This window comes from Meles meles, chromosome 10 (assembly GCF_922984935.1).
Source record: "Meles meles chromosome 10, mMelMel3.1 paternal haplotype, whole genome shotgun sequence".
Taxonomy (NCBI): Eukaryota; Metazoa; Chordata; class Mammalia; order Carnivora; family Mustelidae; genus Meles; species Meles meles.
The window spans coordinates 50,145,963-50,162,950 of record NC_060075.1 but is presented as its reverse complement, the minus strand read 5'-3'; the positions used below and the strand labels follow the sequence as shown (position 1 = coordinate 50,162,950).

The following is a 16,988-nucleotide window of genomic DNA, read 5'->3' as shown; positions in this document are numbered from 1 at the left end:
ACACAGGGACCAAGAGAACATATGAGCTATTACAGAATATTGGATTAAAATGTACTTACCCAGGACTCTCAAATATCATACATCTCCATTACGTAGGCTTTCGGCACCAAGCCAATGGCTCCCTTCATTTCTCCTACCCACCAGCCATATCTATTGTATTCCTAATTGAAAACAATATGCAATATTAACCTTTAGACTGGTATAAGTACAATGTCGTTTACATGCAACTCTTAGAAATGTTATTTCTTTTTACAAATTTACAAGAGCTTGAGCTGCAAATTGAAACATTTTAATCTTTTTTCCTTTGTTTCTGGACACTTAAAAATGCTGTTAGGCAAAGATTTAAATTAACATATAAGACAAAGCCTGTTTATTACTCCGCATAGCACACAGAAACAGTCACTTGGGATAAGAACCTAGCAAATGCAACTACATGAGGAAGTCAGCTCCCTGGGCCCATTTCCTCTCTCCCTCCCTCCCTCCTCTCTCTCTCTCTCTCTCACTCTCTGACTCACACACACCCGCACACAGAGCCGGGGAGACACCTTTTCTGTGCAAACACCAGTGCCAGACGCTACAAGGTCACAGCAAAGATCCTTAGGATACGATCTTGGCCTTCAAGAAGCTTATCATCTAGTGAGGAAAGAATTATTTTTTCACAATAAACAGATTCTTAGTTAAACTCATATGACTGAAAATTATTTAGAAGGCAGAGCTATGCCCCTTGTTAAGAAAATCTAATATGTGAGGATAGACATTTTAAACACATAAATGAGGAAATAAGAGAACACTAATAATATCCAAAAATATTTGCTTTACAAAATGATTTTTAAAGGCTCCTCTTAAAATGCTTCCCCAAGGCATGTACTGTTCAGCTTTCCCTAATCAAAAACTATGTTAGATAAAGGGTGGGTGACAGGAATTAAAAGGTGGTGTTAGGTTCACTCTCAGAGCAGAAGATCAACAAGAAATAAAGTATTTCAAGTTATAAAGGTGAAATATTAATCTAGCTGTAAAAGAAGAGTGATTGATGAGACACTTTGGGATTTACTTTTCAATGCAAGATAAACCCATACCTGCATTTCTCCCCTTTGCCTCCACTGAGAGACCCCACTGCTGTCGGCATCATGAACACACAGCGATGGGCCTCATATGTCTGCCAGATTGACTAATGTATTTTTGTCTCAAATTTATTTATGTTTAGTGAGATACAAACAAAGTAAAATGAATTACAAGTTTCAAGAATAATATCTTCCAAAAGCAATACTCCGCAAAAGCACTGTAGGACCCAAATTTAATTTTTCATAGAAGATAAATTTTTAAAATCAATCCCCAAAGTAATTCAATAGGCTATGATTTTCCAACATCTGAGTCATGGATAAATGTGCGTATGCATATCGAGTTACACGTGGGGAGGGAATGTTCGTACTGGCTCAGACTTAACATCTGTATTGATTAGTATATGTTATTGGCTATCAGAAAGGAAAATCATACAATTCCCCAATACAAATGTAGCAACGTTAGCATGTGTGTATTGACATGTAGTCTATCAATAGACAGAAAACCAGGTTAAAATCTGTATGTGTTTTTTAACAGTGGGTTGTTCCAGGATCAGGTTTATTGGAAGAATAAAGTGGAAGGAAAATGTGGGAGGGGGGGTCAGGCTAACCCTACGCTTCTTAGTCTAACGAGGGCACAGCTCTGGCTCATAGGGCGGAGGACTCAAGATTTTAAGTTTCAGAGTTCAATGTCAGTGTGAATTTAGTGGATACAACCATCTAAATGATGAAAACAGTCTGATGCCTAAACTCAGTGATGGTGGCTAAAATCTATGTAGGATCTATTTATCAGAAGGAAACACCAACTTACTGAAAGCTATGATTAGCAACCATTATATCTTAATAGGTACCTAATAAAACTGCCCTTCTCAATTTTTAAGGCAATGAATACAATTAGGGCCTAATGCTTCCCAAAACAAATGTATTTAACCTTCTGGAGGCAAAAGGCCTACATTGTAAGATTTCAGAATGGATGGTTACCAGGGTTAAGTATGAATATGAAAGCTCCTACCAATGCCAGCCTAACATTTTTTTTTTAAATTGATTATTCGTAAAGAGTCAAGGAACTAACCCCCTCCCCCAAGAGGCAGACAGAGCACATTTGGCTTGAGGGTATGTGAACACCAGAATCTGCTTTCTGAGAACAGCCCTCCATCCGGGGTTCCAGGCTTACATGAAAATGACACTTACCTCACTTTATAACATTCCGCTTTGATTATCATCTGTACTCTCAAGTAAGGGCACATTCCTGTTCTCAAAAAGCCCACTCACAACCAAATTTAAGAAACTGATTTCCGAAGAATCATTTCACCAAAGGACCAGTGACATACTCACACCTGAGAGAATTCTGCCTGACGGTCACTGGTAAGATTTATTTAATAGAAAGGATGGTCGGAAACAGGAGGGAGGAGCTTAATCAGCCACTACACATCCCTTAAAAGTATCATTCTAGGAAAACATAAAAGTTTCAAACTCCGATCATCTTAAATTCTTCACTTAATTTAAAATAACTCAAAAGCATAGGAAATTTGCTCATAAAAGTACTCTAAACTATCACAGGTTTAAATTAGAAAAGGGTAAAAAAAATCAGAATGTTTATTACTTTACATTTGTAAAGAATTCCATAGAACACTCCTGTGTGGCATTAAGAGGTAAGATAAAATACAGTGAGGTAAAAATCTAGGAGGCAAATTTATGGATTTACACTGAGGCCATTAGAGTATGTCGACAAGACTGCAAACACAGAAGCTTTTACTTTTATCATTACCATCCTCTGTATGAGCCTCCGGAGCAACATGAATCCCAATTAAACCATTTGCAGCCTATAAATTGGAATGAAGATGCTTCTTGGAGTACGATATTCTAAACTTGAGTCTAAAGATTCAATACCATACAAGCTTTCCCTTTGAAGAAGGAAGGGACTCTGCCTCTTTGCCTTTCCTATTTTCCGCTCCCAAATAAATGTGATGGCAAAGGACAGATTACTTACACGGTGGGAAATAATGCAATCCATAGTGTTGCCTTACCGTCCATGTACTAATTATAGTATTGTTCTAGAAGTCACAGGTGGGTCATTAAAAAAAAAAAAAAAAGATAAACACCCCTCAAGCCTTATCTTGTTATTAAACAAAAACACAGAGCGACGAAACCATACCAGGCTGTCATCTAAATCTCTCCAAGGTTAGGAAGCATCATGTCATCTTTACGGCACACGAGATCTCAGGTACAAGAAGGTCTGCCATCTGGCATCCTTCACCCCACTCGCCTTTTAACATCCACTAAAACGCTAACATAGGCAAGTGACTGCGCTTCGGGAGGACTGATAAAATAATGAAGAGTCCTTTAATCTACAGGAAACCATTCCAGTCAATTTATAAGAAATATTACATCCCTTTGTAGGACGTGTAATTATTTTCTATTAATCATGTGCTATAAAGCTACATTATGCGGTTATTCTGTTATCACTAGAAAGAGGCCTGCAGTCAGCTTCTGACAATGTTAGGTAATTACTAACACAAAGTCTCTTTCTCCTCCCGTAGTAATGCGATCAAGATCCAGAGGTGTAGTGATGCTTAGTGTATAAAAATAGTACTCAAAAGAAATCCAATATCTGCAAAATGGATGGCTTCCAGGCAAAATGTAATGTGGCAGTCAAAGTAGGAGGGAAAAAAAAAGGCCAAACTTGCCCAATAATCCGAGAAAATAATCGTAAAGCGGCATGGCACCGTTGCACTAACTCCTCTGTTTTCAATTTTCCTGCCATTAAAATAGTTTTTATTTGTTTTATTTTGTAGTCAAATTTTCGGCCTCAGCTAATCGTTACTAGGCAATAAATGCAAGCGATTATGTAATCGGGGCCAGGAGAAAGGACGGGTCCTGATCATGTGAAACCAGCACGACAGAAAACATATGTCCGTATTTCGACCATTCACTAAATCTCTGTTCTCTGCCAGTGTATTATTTTACGCTTAAATAAGGCCTTGACATTTCACTGGAATCCTTCTCAGAACCATGATTCTCATCTCTCAAGTGTGTTAGTCTACTTTCTGCAAACCCCGTGGTAAAAGAATGTTGCCTTAACAGAAACTGGAAACACTTAAAAAGATTTCTTGATGCGTCCTACCCCAGCATTCCACAAACTAGGTACCAACCTGTCTGAACGCAACAGGTGTTAGAAAGGTGGAAAGATGACCTGTCCTTTCTCTGAACATGTATCTGTGCTTGGAAACATTTTATCCTTTTGCAGAAATGAAGATAATTTGATTCACAAAATATAAAATGCATTGACTTTCACAACCAGGTGACTTTACCACTGTTTTCCGACTATTCACTGTGATAGTCTCAATTTTTCATAAACATTGTGGTAGTATGAAAACTAGACACCTATTTAAAATACAGAAATACTTTCTTCAAGGCTACCTCTTCAATCTTTTCCTTTTTACTATCTCCAACTAGAAACTGTCTAAGCTTCCTTTCATTTCTTATAAGCCCGTCATTTCATCTTGGAAAATGCCCAACAGGAACCTGACAACCCCAGTGTTTTACTATTATTAGCTACACATTAACTCCTTGAATCTTAGTCTCTGAGCTGATAAATGAGGAAATCGACACTAACCCTCTTCAAGATCCTCCATGATGTCTGAACAGCACCCTCCATGAACCTGCTTTAAGACATTGAGTCTCTTGGCGGCTTATGGAAATCAATCTCATTACTTTATAATTCATGGTGCAGGTGTGACTTTGAGTTACACTAATTCAAAGAATTACTTTTTTTTCCCTTTCTGTACTGTGAGCTCCATTTTTAAAGCAAGAGAGACAAAGGACAAGCAAGGAAGCTGATAATAAGAATTTAGTTACTATAACAGGTTAAAGCCTCTGCCTTCAGCTCAGGTCATGATCTCAGGGTCCTGGGATCGAGCCCCGCGTCGGGCTCTCTGCTCAGCGGGGAGCCTGCTTCCCCCTCTCTCTCTGCCTGCTTCTCTGCCTCCTTGTAATCTCTCTCTGTGTCAAATAAATAAATCTTTAAAAAATAAAAAAAAGAATTTGGTTATTATAACAGATCTTTATTTATATTCCAGAGTCAAGACACATTTAACTCAAGTTTCTACACAATCCACATTTACAATACCACCCAGTAAAAAGTGCTATTCGGTCTGATGATTCGGACCACTATTCAGACTGATGGTAGGCTAAGAAAAGACTGAATCGTATTCAGTAGAAAGTGGCCTTGGTACTCAGTGTATTTCACTGACCAGTAGGAGACTCTGTTAACTGCTCTCAGGCTCACCCACCTGCCTCTACCAACTGTCGCTATTCTGCTCCAGCCCGTCATCACCTTACCCTGGGGTTACTGCATCATCAACTTGGCCTCTCTGTTCTTTGCAGAAACTGCCCCACTGTCTGTGGCGAGCACTGCTCAAGCACTTACACCAGCTCCCCAGTGCAGAAACTGCAAAGTCTTCTGCTCCAGCCCACACGGTCCAACCTTCCATGGTACTCTCGTTCCCACCTCTGCACGTGGTGCTTTCCTCCCCAGGAAATGTCTCCGGTCTCTCACCCAAATCCTAACCAGCAAATATGACCTGACTCAAATGACCCAGCTATCATGCATTGGCCTCCAGATATTTAATCTGCACTCACAGCTCTCATTTCAAGCTGAGCATTTATTCCTCACTGGATCTGATGTACTTTAGTTTTTTTTTTTTTAATTTTTTTATTTCTTATTTTTTTATAAACATATAATGTATTTTTATTCCCAGGGGTACAGGTCTGTGAATTGCCAGGTTTACACACTTCACAGCACTCTCCATAGCACATACCCTCCCCAATGTCCATAACCCCCCTCCCCCTCTCCCAACCCCCCTTCCCCCCAGCAACCCTCAGTTTGTTTTGTGAGATTAAGAGTCACTTCTGGTTTATCTTGATGTACTTTAGTTTTGACCCTTCAACGAAAATAAAGTACAAACTCACTGAGATCAGGGCACCGTCTTACCCTTGCTCTGTATGCCCCACCCAGCTGAGATGGGTACGAGGTGTTCAATAAAAATGGACAGGGTGATGAAGCACATTCTGTCTTAATTTTGGATGACGTTATCAGTTGACCAATCCCAAATATTTTCTTAAGAAGTGTAATTTCCAAAAGGCAGATCTTTTCCTTTGTGTATATTAAACATACTGGAAGAATTTTAGCAAAGATGAAACAAATGTTTATTCTGAAGTGTGTTTAGCTTTGCAGTCTGAAGTATGGTGTTCCTACTCGGGGCTGGCTGCTGCCCACCATGCTTCCTCATGCCCTGGGTAGGATACCTCGTCTGAAGGGTTTGAATCCCACCTGCAGAAAGAAAGGTATCCATCTCCTGCACAACAGGGACCAAATAATCCCAGTTCTTTGAAGAACTGAATTATTTGGTTGAATTTATTGTATGTACCGAAGAGCTGAAGACAGAACCTTATAAAGGTAGCAACAGGGTGGCAGGTGGAAAGGAAAAGCTACTGGGTTTTCAGCTCCTTGTTGTCCTTGTGATTATTTTCCCAGAAGTTCCAGAGTCTCATCCCAGGGCTGTTACTAACTAGAAATGCAACCTTGGGCAATTCCCAAGTTCTTTAAGGATGATTTTTTGGGTTTATATTTACAGCACTCTTTGATTTTATATTTTATATATATTTTTATATTTTAGGTTTCATTTTTTTTTGTATTTTATACTTTATATTTACAGCATAGTAATCCACTTACATACTTAACATAGTTACATACTTAACAAGGTGAGCCCCTTTTGTAGTTTGCCTGCTGAGAGCCTCAGGCTGGGCTGGAAGTTCAAGTATCCAAGCTCTCGTCTTTTAAGGTCTCCCCAGGGATAGTCTTTTTCACCTTGCATCTTTAGTTATTTTTCCCAGTTACGTTGAGCCTTGAGATTTCCTCACCTATAAAGCAAAGGGCTAGCACTAGGTTCCCCTAACTATGATTCCATCATTCTAAATTCTTTTAAGCTTTCAGGATTATTTCCCATTTTAATCTGTATTTTCACAAGCTCATACTAAACATGATATTAGGTATTCGGGATACAATAATATTTAAGACACAATGCCTACCTCAAAGAGTTCAGGGTCAAGAGAGAAATTAATACTGCTAGTCCCCCATGTAGGTGTAGCCAAGTAGAAAGAAAGAAAGCTCTAGGGTCAGATCTGCTTTGATTCCAGAAGAAAGTATTTTTTCACTGGTATCCTCAGGTGATTGACACAATAACCTTCCTGAGCATCAGTTTCCTCATCTGGAAAATAATCACACCAGCGACTTCATAGGGTTGTCTTACGATCAGATGAGTGAAAGCATATCGAGCGCCTAGAAAGGGACATTGCAGGTATGCAACAAATTCTTCTCGTTCCCTCCCGCTCTCTTCCCACTAATTGTATAGCAAAATACCAGGACAACGAACAGAGAATGTTCTGTACTATAAGGCAATCTGATTATTACGAGCAGTTCTCTACCCTGCTCTTCCAAAGGGAATCTGGCCTTTAAAGGGATGAGGAGAGAGACATCTCAAAGGAGTGAACGTTGCTATACATACATTAAGGGGGTCCCTGGGTTTGGGGGGTGGGAGGGGCAAAAGGCCATAAGAGGGCATGGATTTTTCAATATCGGATTTTTTAAAAAAATTATCAACATCGTGCTGTCTTTAGAGTTGTTTGGTTCTGCTTCTGGTGTATTCCATGCAGAATTAAACCACACAGCCTTGCCCCTGGCACCGCCCCTCACTGCCACTTCAGCTCCAGCTACATCTCTGACACTGCCTTCTGGCTTATCCTTGACCCTTCAAGTCACTGCCGGGGCTGAGTCTTCCAGCCTGCCTCCCAGAATCACCTTCCCCTTTCAGCTGTCAACACTTTCCTGTAATGCTCCTTCCATTTTACGTAAGAGAAAAGAGGGAAGTACTGGGACGTGTTAGTGCACAGATAACAAGAGGAGCCCCGTGGCTGGAACCAGAACATCTTCTCTGGGAGGGCTGGGGGCTGGGGGGTGCCGAGCAGAAGGTCTGCCTGGTTCATGCCTCACTGTACCCATGCCGTTCCCATACTGACAGCGTGGAAACGCAACGCCATCAGACCCACAGAAATGCAGTCACAAGCACAGAAAACTCCTTCCTTCTTCCCCAAAGGCTGTAAGACAGAAAAACGGTTCGGGAACTAGCTTAGCACCCGTGTATGTCCTGTACCAAGATGACCTAGTTACTCCTCAGCGGTTGGCTCTGCTATTTGGGGCACCGGGGGTCAGATGGTCACAGAGGAAAAACGAAGAGACCTGGAAAGTAACTCTGCTAGCAGAGCTCGGCAGGACTTTCATTTTACTTTCTTTTTCTGGTAGGTTTGAAGCCAGAAAAGCCCTGGGAACGGGATCTGTCCATTTTCACCACGAGAAGCAAACGGTCAGCGACAGTCACAATTCAGCCATCACTGAGAAAGTCACAGATATAACGAGAGGTGATGCTTGACCCACGAGCCAATACGCACTAAAAAACAAACAAACAAGCAAGCAAAAAATGCCCCTTTACTACATATTAGTGAACACCATCACCTACGTTTCTTGGTTTTGACTTAATAAGAAATTTCTCAAAAAGCTGCAGTGCTCGATTCACATGTGTCGGAGACTAGAGCAACTATCCCAGAACTCTTACCTCTCTTGTTTTCCTGTTACCACCAGACAAAGCAGTGGGCTTCTTTCCTGCTGAAGCATAGCTCCCCTGTCACTAAGTCTCTAAAAATAATTTATTGCTTTAAAAGTAAGACTAGGAATGCGGTTAGCAATTTACTGATGAGGACAGATTGAAAGATAAACTAATAGGGAATGTAAATCCAGAACAACCAGTAGAATGACATAACCAAAGAGGTATGCAGGACAGCACAATACGCCTATAGCTATATAACCTGGGTCCTGCTATTAAAATTCTAAAATTTCATGAACATAATTCTATGAAAATACTGTTAACTAGGATATTATGTCCATGTTTAAGGTGGTAATAGATGTGAAATGTAACCTAGTAATAGAATCTGACACCATTTTAAACAACCCGATTCCTTTAAAAAAAAAATAAATAAATGAGAAGATATTTTTACTTCAAATATGATTTTCCCCCATCCAACGAATCAGAAATCGGGCCGTGTGTTTCAGAATTAATTCACTAACAGCATAGCTCTCATTAAAATTACAAATTCCACTTTTATCCATTCCTGTAAATGTGCCTCATTGTCTTTAGGCGAGAAAGAAAAAATTTCCTAATCTCCACCGAACTACCCAAGTACATCATGCGTTTTCATACATAAAAAACAGCAGTGATCTTAGGTGAAAAGGAACTATAAGCAAAAAGTTGCTGGCTCTCCTTTTTAGGTAAGCGGTACTTACATCCATTATTAGTGAGCTTCAAAGGTTAAAACTTAGAAAATGACAGACACTTTTTGAAGGAGAGGCTAGCTCAGCCAGGGGTCACGTGACAGCTGCTAATTGCAAAATGTCACAAAGGGAAGGGGGCAGGGTAGGTTATCTGCTTACTCTTCTTTATTGCAACATTGGATTTTCACTTAAAAAAATTTTTTTTTAAGGCTAAGATTTGTATAACTCTCAAAAGAGGCCTGAAATAATTAAATCACTCCCAGGCTGACTGAACACAGCTGACACCCCATCAAGGCTTCCTTGAAAAAACAGAGAAAGAGGACGGAATTTTAAAACCAAACTATATTTCTATAGGGAATTCTAATGAAGACAACCCAATCGTCAAACTCATTCAATCTTTTTCTGTCATTTCACTTACAAAATTAAAACCCTCTTTATCATTGCACACCATTTTTAGCCCCTGATTTATCTAAATTTTGTTTGTATTTAAATGCATCTTTTCTTAGGTGTTGCCTTTTTTAAGGGTATTTTCAGTACTGACAACCTTCCAGAAGGTTAAGTTAGACCAGTGATAATTAAATACTGCAAAATATAGGTCAGTTGGTTTTGAAAGGCAAGTTGTATTTCCTTTTTTTTTTTTTTTTTTTAGATTTATTTATTTAAGAGAAAGAGAGAGTGAGAGAGTGTGCATGGGGAGGGGCGGGGGAGAGGTAGAGAGAAACTTCAGCAGGCTCCGAGCTGAGTGGGGAGCCAGACTTGGGCCTGATCCTGCGACCCCAAGATCATCCCCTGAGCCAAAAACAACAGTCAGATGATCAGCCAACTGCAGCACCCAGGCGCCCCAGTCATATTTCTTTAAAAATCTTTTAAACGGCATTATTTATTCAAAAAGTTGTGACATTAATTTCTTTACAAAGTATACATTTTAATGCCTCTACAGATACTAAGACTCCTTTAAAATGTATTCTTCCTTAGGTATGCAATGTTTACACTTAATTCAGAAGAATTAATTTATGAATGAGAAATATTTATGATCAATGCTAACATTTTATTGACATGAGATAGGAAAGTAATAATCCACAGCTAGATTTAAAGTTGAATTTATGACATCATTTTCATTGTGCACATTAGCTGTAATTACCTGCACCACTCATCCTGAGCCACTAGATGGTGTAAAAAATAAATTGAAATGGTAAAATTTCATTCTATCAAGGCGAAACCTAATATAACCCAGAGAAAGATGAAACAGATTTCTAGACATATAACAATGCTAGTGGTTTCTATACTAATTGTACTTTTAAAAAAATCTAGCTCTCTACCTTGATCCAGAAACAAGTCCTTCTGAGCAATTTTTCACTCTAAGGACCTTGAGTCCTGAATTTACAGTAGCATTAAACATCCAGATTGCTGTCACTTACATATTAAATGAATTTATGACATTAATTTATGGTCTATTTTGGCCAACGTTTTGATAAAAACTGGACGATCAAACCAGTAAAAAATTATTAGAGTCTCCAGAAGTTCCTATCTGAAACTGTGCCCCCAAAATTTGGGAAGCAAGAGTCTTCACAAACAGATACTGACTCCCAAAATAACCTGGAAACCAATAGCCAAGATGTCCACTAATGGCCCAGAATTTGTCCACATCCCATCAAGGGGGAGCTAAGTGTCCTTTCTCTTTACCCTCACCAAGATTTACCTGGTTGTTCCTACCAGGTCCACAGCTGGGTAAATATTGGTAATAAATCATTCAGCCAATGTGATAATGTGCTGCCCTAACAATGTCTTATCTCTTCTTTAAAAATCCAAAATGAGCTCCAGATACAATAATCATATCTAGAAGGCCCCTCATGAAATGATGCTGACTGTGGAGCTTCAAGCCTTGTGAAGGCCTGGTTGAGGAATTCTTTTTGGTAACCAATACCCAAATAACAGCATTTAGACCTTTTAGATGGCAGGATGCTCTTCCTTTGAGCTGGACCACCACTACCCTTAGCTCTATGATAAAGCTTCACAGATGAAATGACAGTCTCCACAGGACAGGTCTGGGAGAACAGAAATTACCTACCCCAGGATCCTAGAAGTGTGATATACACCTAGGATTGTACTTTTAACTTCACAGTAACAGAAAACAATTTTCTGAGACAATGGGACCTCGACCTGTCCGACAGTGTGTCCCAGAGGTTGGTACTCTGAGCTTTTCAGCAACACAGAACAGCCTGACTCATAAAGAAGGCTTTAAGAACAGATCCACAATTTACCATACAGTCTCACATTTTACCATAATAATATAAAGACTATAAGCCATTTATCCTACAGTTTGGAATTCCAAGTAGAAGCTAATCAACCTTTTAATTTTATACACAATTGCCCCTAAGTTGGTGAAAATAACTGAGAGCTGAGTAGATTTGAGGAATAATTTCAAGAAACTCTCTTGAACTGAAATGAATCAGTTCGGTTTCTATTTTAAGTAATTCACTCAAGAAAAGTATTATCTTGGGGCACCTGGATGATGGTTCAGTCACTTAAGCGCCTGCCTTTGGCTCAGTTTATGATCCTGGGGTCTGGGGATCGAGTCCTGCCTCTGGCTCCCTGCTCAGCGAGGAGTCTGCTTCTGCCTCTCCCCACTGCTTGTGCTCAGTCCTATGTGCTCTCTCTCTCAAAAATAAGTAAATAAAATCTTTTTTTAAAAAAGTGTTGCCTTGGGGCACCTGGGTGGCTCAGTGGGTTAAAGCCTCTGCCTTCGGCTCAGGGTCCTGGGATCGGGTCCTGGGATCAGGCCCCGCATCAGGCTCTCTGCTCAGCGGAGAGCCTGCTTCCACCCCCACCCCGGCCCTGCCTCTCTGCCTCCTTGTGATCTCTGTCGGCCAAATAAATAAATAACATCTTTTTTTTTTTTAAAAAAGTGCTGCCTGGGGCACCTGGATGGCTCAGTGGGTTAAGCCACTGCCTTCAGCTCAGGTCGTGATCTCAGGGTCCTGGGATCGAGCCCCACATCAGGCTCTCTGCTCAGCGGGGAGCCTGCTTCCTCCCCACCCCATCTCTGCCTGCCTCTCTGCCTACTTGTGATCTCTCTGTCTCTCTCTGTTAAATAAATCAATAAAATATTTTTTTTTAAAAAGTGTTGCCTTAACTCAGGACAATTAAATGCTCAATAATAGGCTTAATCCAAGAGTTGGCTTCCAAGAACTAAAAGCATCTCTCCCTGAAAAACCAACATATAGACTAAGGAGCAGAGGGCAGAGAAAAGTAAGTGAGGAGTCTTAGCTCTGGGCATCTCAACTAGCAATGATCACAGCTGGCAATATTTGCTTACTAAATATTTTCCCCAGTGATATACAAGTGCTTCTATAGTATTCCTCTTGGATCCTTGGTGTTAGCATGGGCCTTGTAGGTACTTTATAACAGTTTCAAGTGAGAAGCAAAAGAGAAAAGGAGAAAGCCTTGGTCTGGGCGTCCAGATGCCGAGTTAAGCGCTGGCTCTGGCACTTTCTCGACCCTAGTTTCCTTGGCTGTAAAACCAAGAACAGGTAGATGATCATCACTCAGATTCCTCATTCAAATGATCTGTGATTTTCTATGCTATGATTTTATCCACCAACCATCTTTTGCTAAGAGGCAATAAGTGAGGGGCACCTGAGTGGCTCAGTCTGTTAAGCCTCTGCCTTCAGCTCAGGTCATGGTCCCAGGGTCCTGGGATGGAGCCCTACATTGCACTCACTGCTCAGCGGGGAGACCGCTTCTCCCTCTCCCTCTGCCTGCTGCTCCCCCTGCTTGTGTTCTCTATCTCTCCGTCAAGTAAAGAAATAAAAATCTTAAAAAAAAAAAAAAAAGTAGTCAATAAGTGACCTTATTTCCAAATTCTCTTCTGCATCTAGCAAGTCATACTATCTTCCTGAAAAGTACAAATTTTTCTCAAGTCAAGAAACCACATTAAACTCCTAGGCTTATAGAACATCTCCCTACTTATATTTAAATCATTTTCATACATCATTTGTTTCTAAAATAGTTTCATAAAGTAGACTGAGGGAGTTTTTTAAATCCCCATATCACAGTAGGGAAAGTTAAATATGAAAATTAAGGGAGCTCACACATGTCATCACAATAAGAAACATGACTTTTAGATCTAAAGACAGGATGGTTTTCAATTATCCAGTATGTTAAGAGGCAGAGACATTGATATATATATATATATATCAGTGTCGCAACAGACTCGCCATTATGTTTACAAATACAACTATGTTAAACTTAAAAAAAATCACCTAGACCTGTCTGAATAGAAAAAGCATTGCTTTTAAATTGTCGGAACACCAGTGTATTTACATAAAGATGAAAAACTTCTACTATAAACAGTGTTTCCAGTAGTGAATGGCAGACAAAACCAGAATAAGCACACAGAAGAATAAAAAGGAAGAGGAAAGAAAAACATAATAAATAACCCAATACCTTACAATGTTAGCTTTCACATAAGTATATTGTTTCTGGAGAAGGCAGTGTGTGGATGTGAGCCAAAGGCTGAAGTGATAGGTAAACACACTGTTAAGTTGAATCCTGCTATCTGATTGTGTTTAAAATTTGATTATATTTCACTTGACAAAATAATTAATTATTGTGAACTCCCAATTGTTAACAAGGACCGAGAGGAATTCCAATTGGCATTTTTCCCCAGTGTTGTAAACCCAGATGCATAAAAATCTAGCTTTGGGCTCACCCTTTACAGTTGTCATCTGGGGTGCCTTCTTACCTTGCTAAGAATGTAAATCACATCACCACGTTTAAATGACAACTCATCGGAAAGAGCTCCTGTGCAGTCCCACAAACCCTGGTAAAAATTCGCATAATCGGTGCTTTTATCTCCTAGGAAGAAGAGAGAGAAAACACGATTTAGAGCTTTCATGTAATGGGCCCTTATTTAAAATGAACCAACAGAAATTAAAGGGCTGCCTCAAACCACCAAAACAAGCGAAGAAAAATTCTGTCCAGATTCAAAGAACCCTTGATTACATGGATAGACAAATCCTACCTCTTACAGTGATCTAATTAAGGGCAGATTTCAAAAAGACCTCTTTTGGAAGGTTTCTTCTTTTCTTTCTCTCCCTCTTTTGTTTTACCTAAAACCTGGACTTGCAATGTGTTCTCCTCAAACCAGCACCTAAAAGTTCCTTCTCACTTATTTTGTAGACAGGACCTAACCCCACATACAACACGGTTTGAAGTCAGTCACCCACGCTGCACGCGTAGCGATATCCACGACATAGGACACACACATTGTGAAACAACCACCTTAGCGAATTTCTAAAACTTACCCAAAAAACAGAGACAAAGGGAGGGAGAGAACATGTGAGCATCTGGGACACCTCATAAACAATCTGTATTTAAATGATCATCAAGGAGCTAACAGGGCACAGACATAACCCAAACTAGGCGACAGTTTTTTGTTCGTTCGTTTTCATTCTAAAACCTCAAGCTGGTTAGAGGAAGAAGATACAGTGGGAATAACATAAAGGGTAATTCCAGCTCTTATCTTTGGGGACTTTTGCACCGAGAGCCTCTCAAACTTATTTCTAAAACATTTGAGCAACTTTGAAAGTGCCGCTGCTGAAGCGGCATTTTTCAAGATTTCCGTCAGCCCCAGTTTAAGGACATCGCGCTCTGAATAAACATGCAACGTACACTGGAGTTATCAGCTCATCCTTCTAACAGAATAAGCACAATGGATGCGATGTGCTCAAACTGCCATACAGACCATTAACTGATTGATTATTTAGCGCTCTCCGCTCTGTAATACCACAATAAACCGGGGTAATAAATGCTTTGTCACTTATACAATGGGGCTCTCTTGAAACGCGGCTCAGAGTTAAATACACTGGATGCTTTTGTTACACTGGGAACTGTTTCCTGTTTTTAATTTCATGATAATTGAGTTTTGATGAGTTCACGCAAAAAGAATGCAACTGATATCAATAAGATGTCCGTGTGTTCACTAACCAGGCAGAACATATACGTGCTGACAACTTCCATCATTGGAATGTCATCTCTGAATTCTGAGGGGATAGCTGTGGAGACGCGTGCTGGATCAGGGCTGTCATCTTAGTTTTGTTATATGGCTCTCAAACAGCAGGCTCCTTGGCAAGCCCAGTGCAAGCAGGCACGTTAGCCAGGCACCTGCGGATACGTCCAACACTGGGCGGTTTGTGATGTACACCAAGTGGTAACAGTGTATCAGAAGTTCCGAAAATTCTATCTAGTATCTGACTCGTGTTTTTAAAAGCCAAAAAGGAAATCTGAGTCATGTGGCACTTGAAAACGTATAAAGATGATACTTCTCGATTGTACATTAAGAAAATAAACAAGGACTGAAATGCGCAACCTAGCAAAATCCTATAAAATTTTCTCTCCTGGTTTCTAAAAATTCAGAGAGAGGGGGAGAGAGATGGGGGAAGGGAGGGAGAGAAAAATGGAGAAATGAGAGGAAGGAGGGAGGGAGGCAGGGAGGGAAGGGAGAGAGACCGACACCTTTCTGACCTCTCCACTCCCGCATCTGAGCACTCATCACTGATACCAGCGGGGAGGTCTCTGAGCCTGGGAATCCAACCAAGACCTAACAATGCTTGCCGCCACCCTTCATTACATTTTCCCCCCAAAGCACATATTAGGTAAATTCTATGAATGGACACTAGAGGGCACTCCCGCTGGACAGATCGCTCCAAACATTGTCAATTTTTTCTTTGAGAAAGAATTACTTAATAATAAAGTGACTGATTTCCTTTAAAAACCACTTATTTAGACAAATAGAGATTTAGAAGTTGAGACATTCTAGTCAGATTAAATCAACTGCTAAATGGGTCAAATGTTGCGTCCCGTGCAGTCTGTCAGTGTCAGTTTAAAAGTCAAGGAATTAGAGCACAGAGAGGATGACATCATTTCACATGCAAGGCCCTCCCCCACAGTCACTGGCCAGGAGGTAAAAGGATCTAAATAGCTGGTTTCCCCAGTCGAGGCTCCTGTGCGGTCCCCATGCTGCTTAGCCTGAGGCTTGATCCAAAAAGGTTAGAGAAACAACACTTGGGCTAAAACTGGAGAAGTTTTGGCTGAGCCAGAGCATCCCGGTGTGTCCCCAGCTGTCCAGCCGGCCGGCTGCTCCTTCTTTTTCAGATTCTCTCCCAACGGCTTTTCATTCAATAGATTTTCAAGAGGTGGGGAAAGAAGGAAGGAAAGAAAAAGCGTATGGTGATTTCTACCACATAATCCTTATCACTTTGGGGTCTCTCTTCCCCTCGATGCGCTTGGTGAAGCTCCCATTAACACTAATGGGAGTCACAAGAGCACATGAGGGGAAGGGAGACCCCCACCGTGTGCAAAGATGCATCTCTCCCCAGATGTGCATCAGGAGCATTTCATTAAATTTCACTGCTGTAAAGAGGCAACAGCGCTAACGATTTGGCAATACCGGGAAAAAGATGCATTTTTGACTGTGTTTTCTATAATTTCGATGATGATGTTACCCAAAGACCAACCTCATTTCTGGGTCCCCTATGTGAGCTCTG

The 16,988-nt window shown here is 40.5% G+C and overlaps 1 protein-coding gene across 2 annotated transcripts in view; it reads right to left on the bottom strand.

The window, feature by feature from the left end:
* Positions 1 to 16,988, bottom strand: part of SKAP2 (src kinase associated phosphoprotein 2) — a 167,027-nt gene that overhangs the window by 2,694 nt on the left and 147,345 nt on the right. For both annotated transcript variants that reach the window (XM_046020903.1, XM_046020904.1), the window contains exons 11-12: positions 14,186 to 14,298; positions 60 to 161 (exon numbers count right to left, since the gene is read on the bottom strand). In XM_046020903.1, the coding sequence (XP_045876859.1) occupies positions 69 to 161; positions 14,186 to 14,298 (206 nt within the window). In that variant the 3' untranslated portion in view covers positions 60 to 68. The remainder of the gene's footprint in view (positions 1 to 59; positions 162 to 14,185; positions 14,299 to 16,988) is intronic.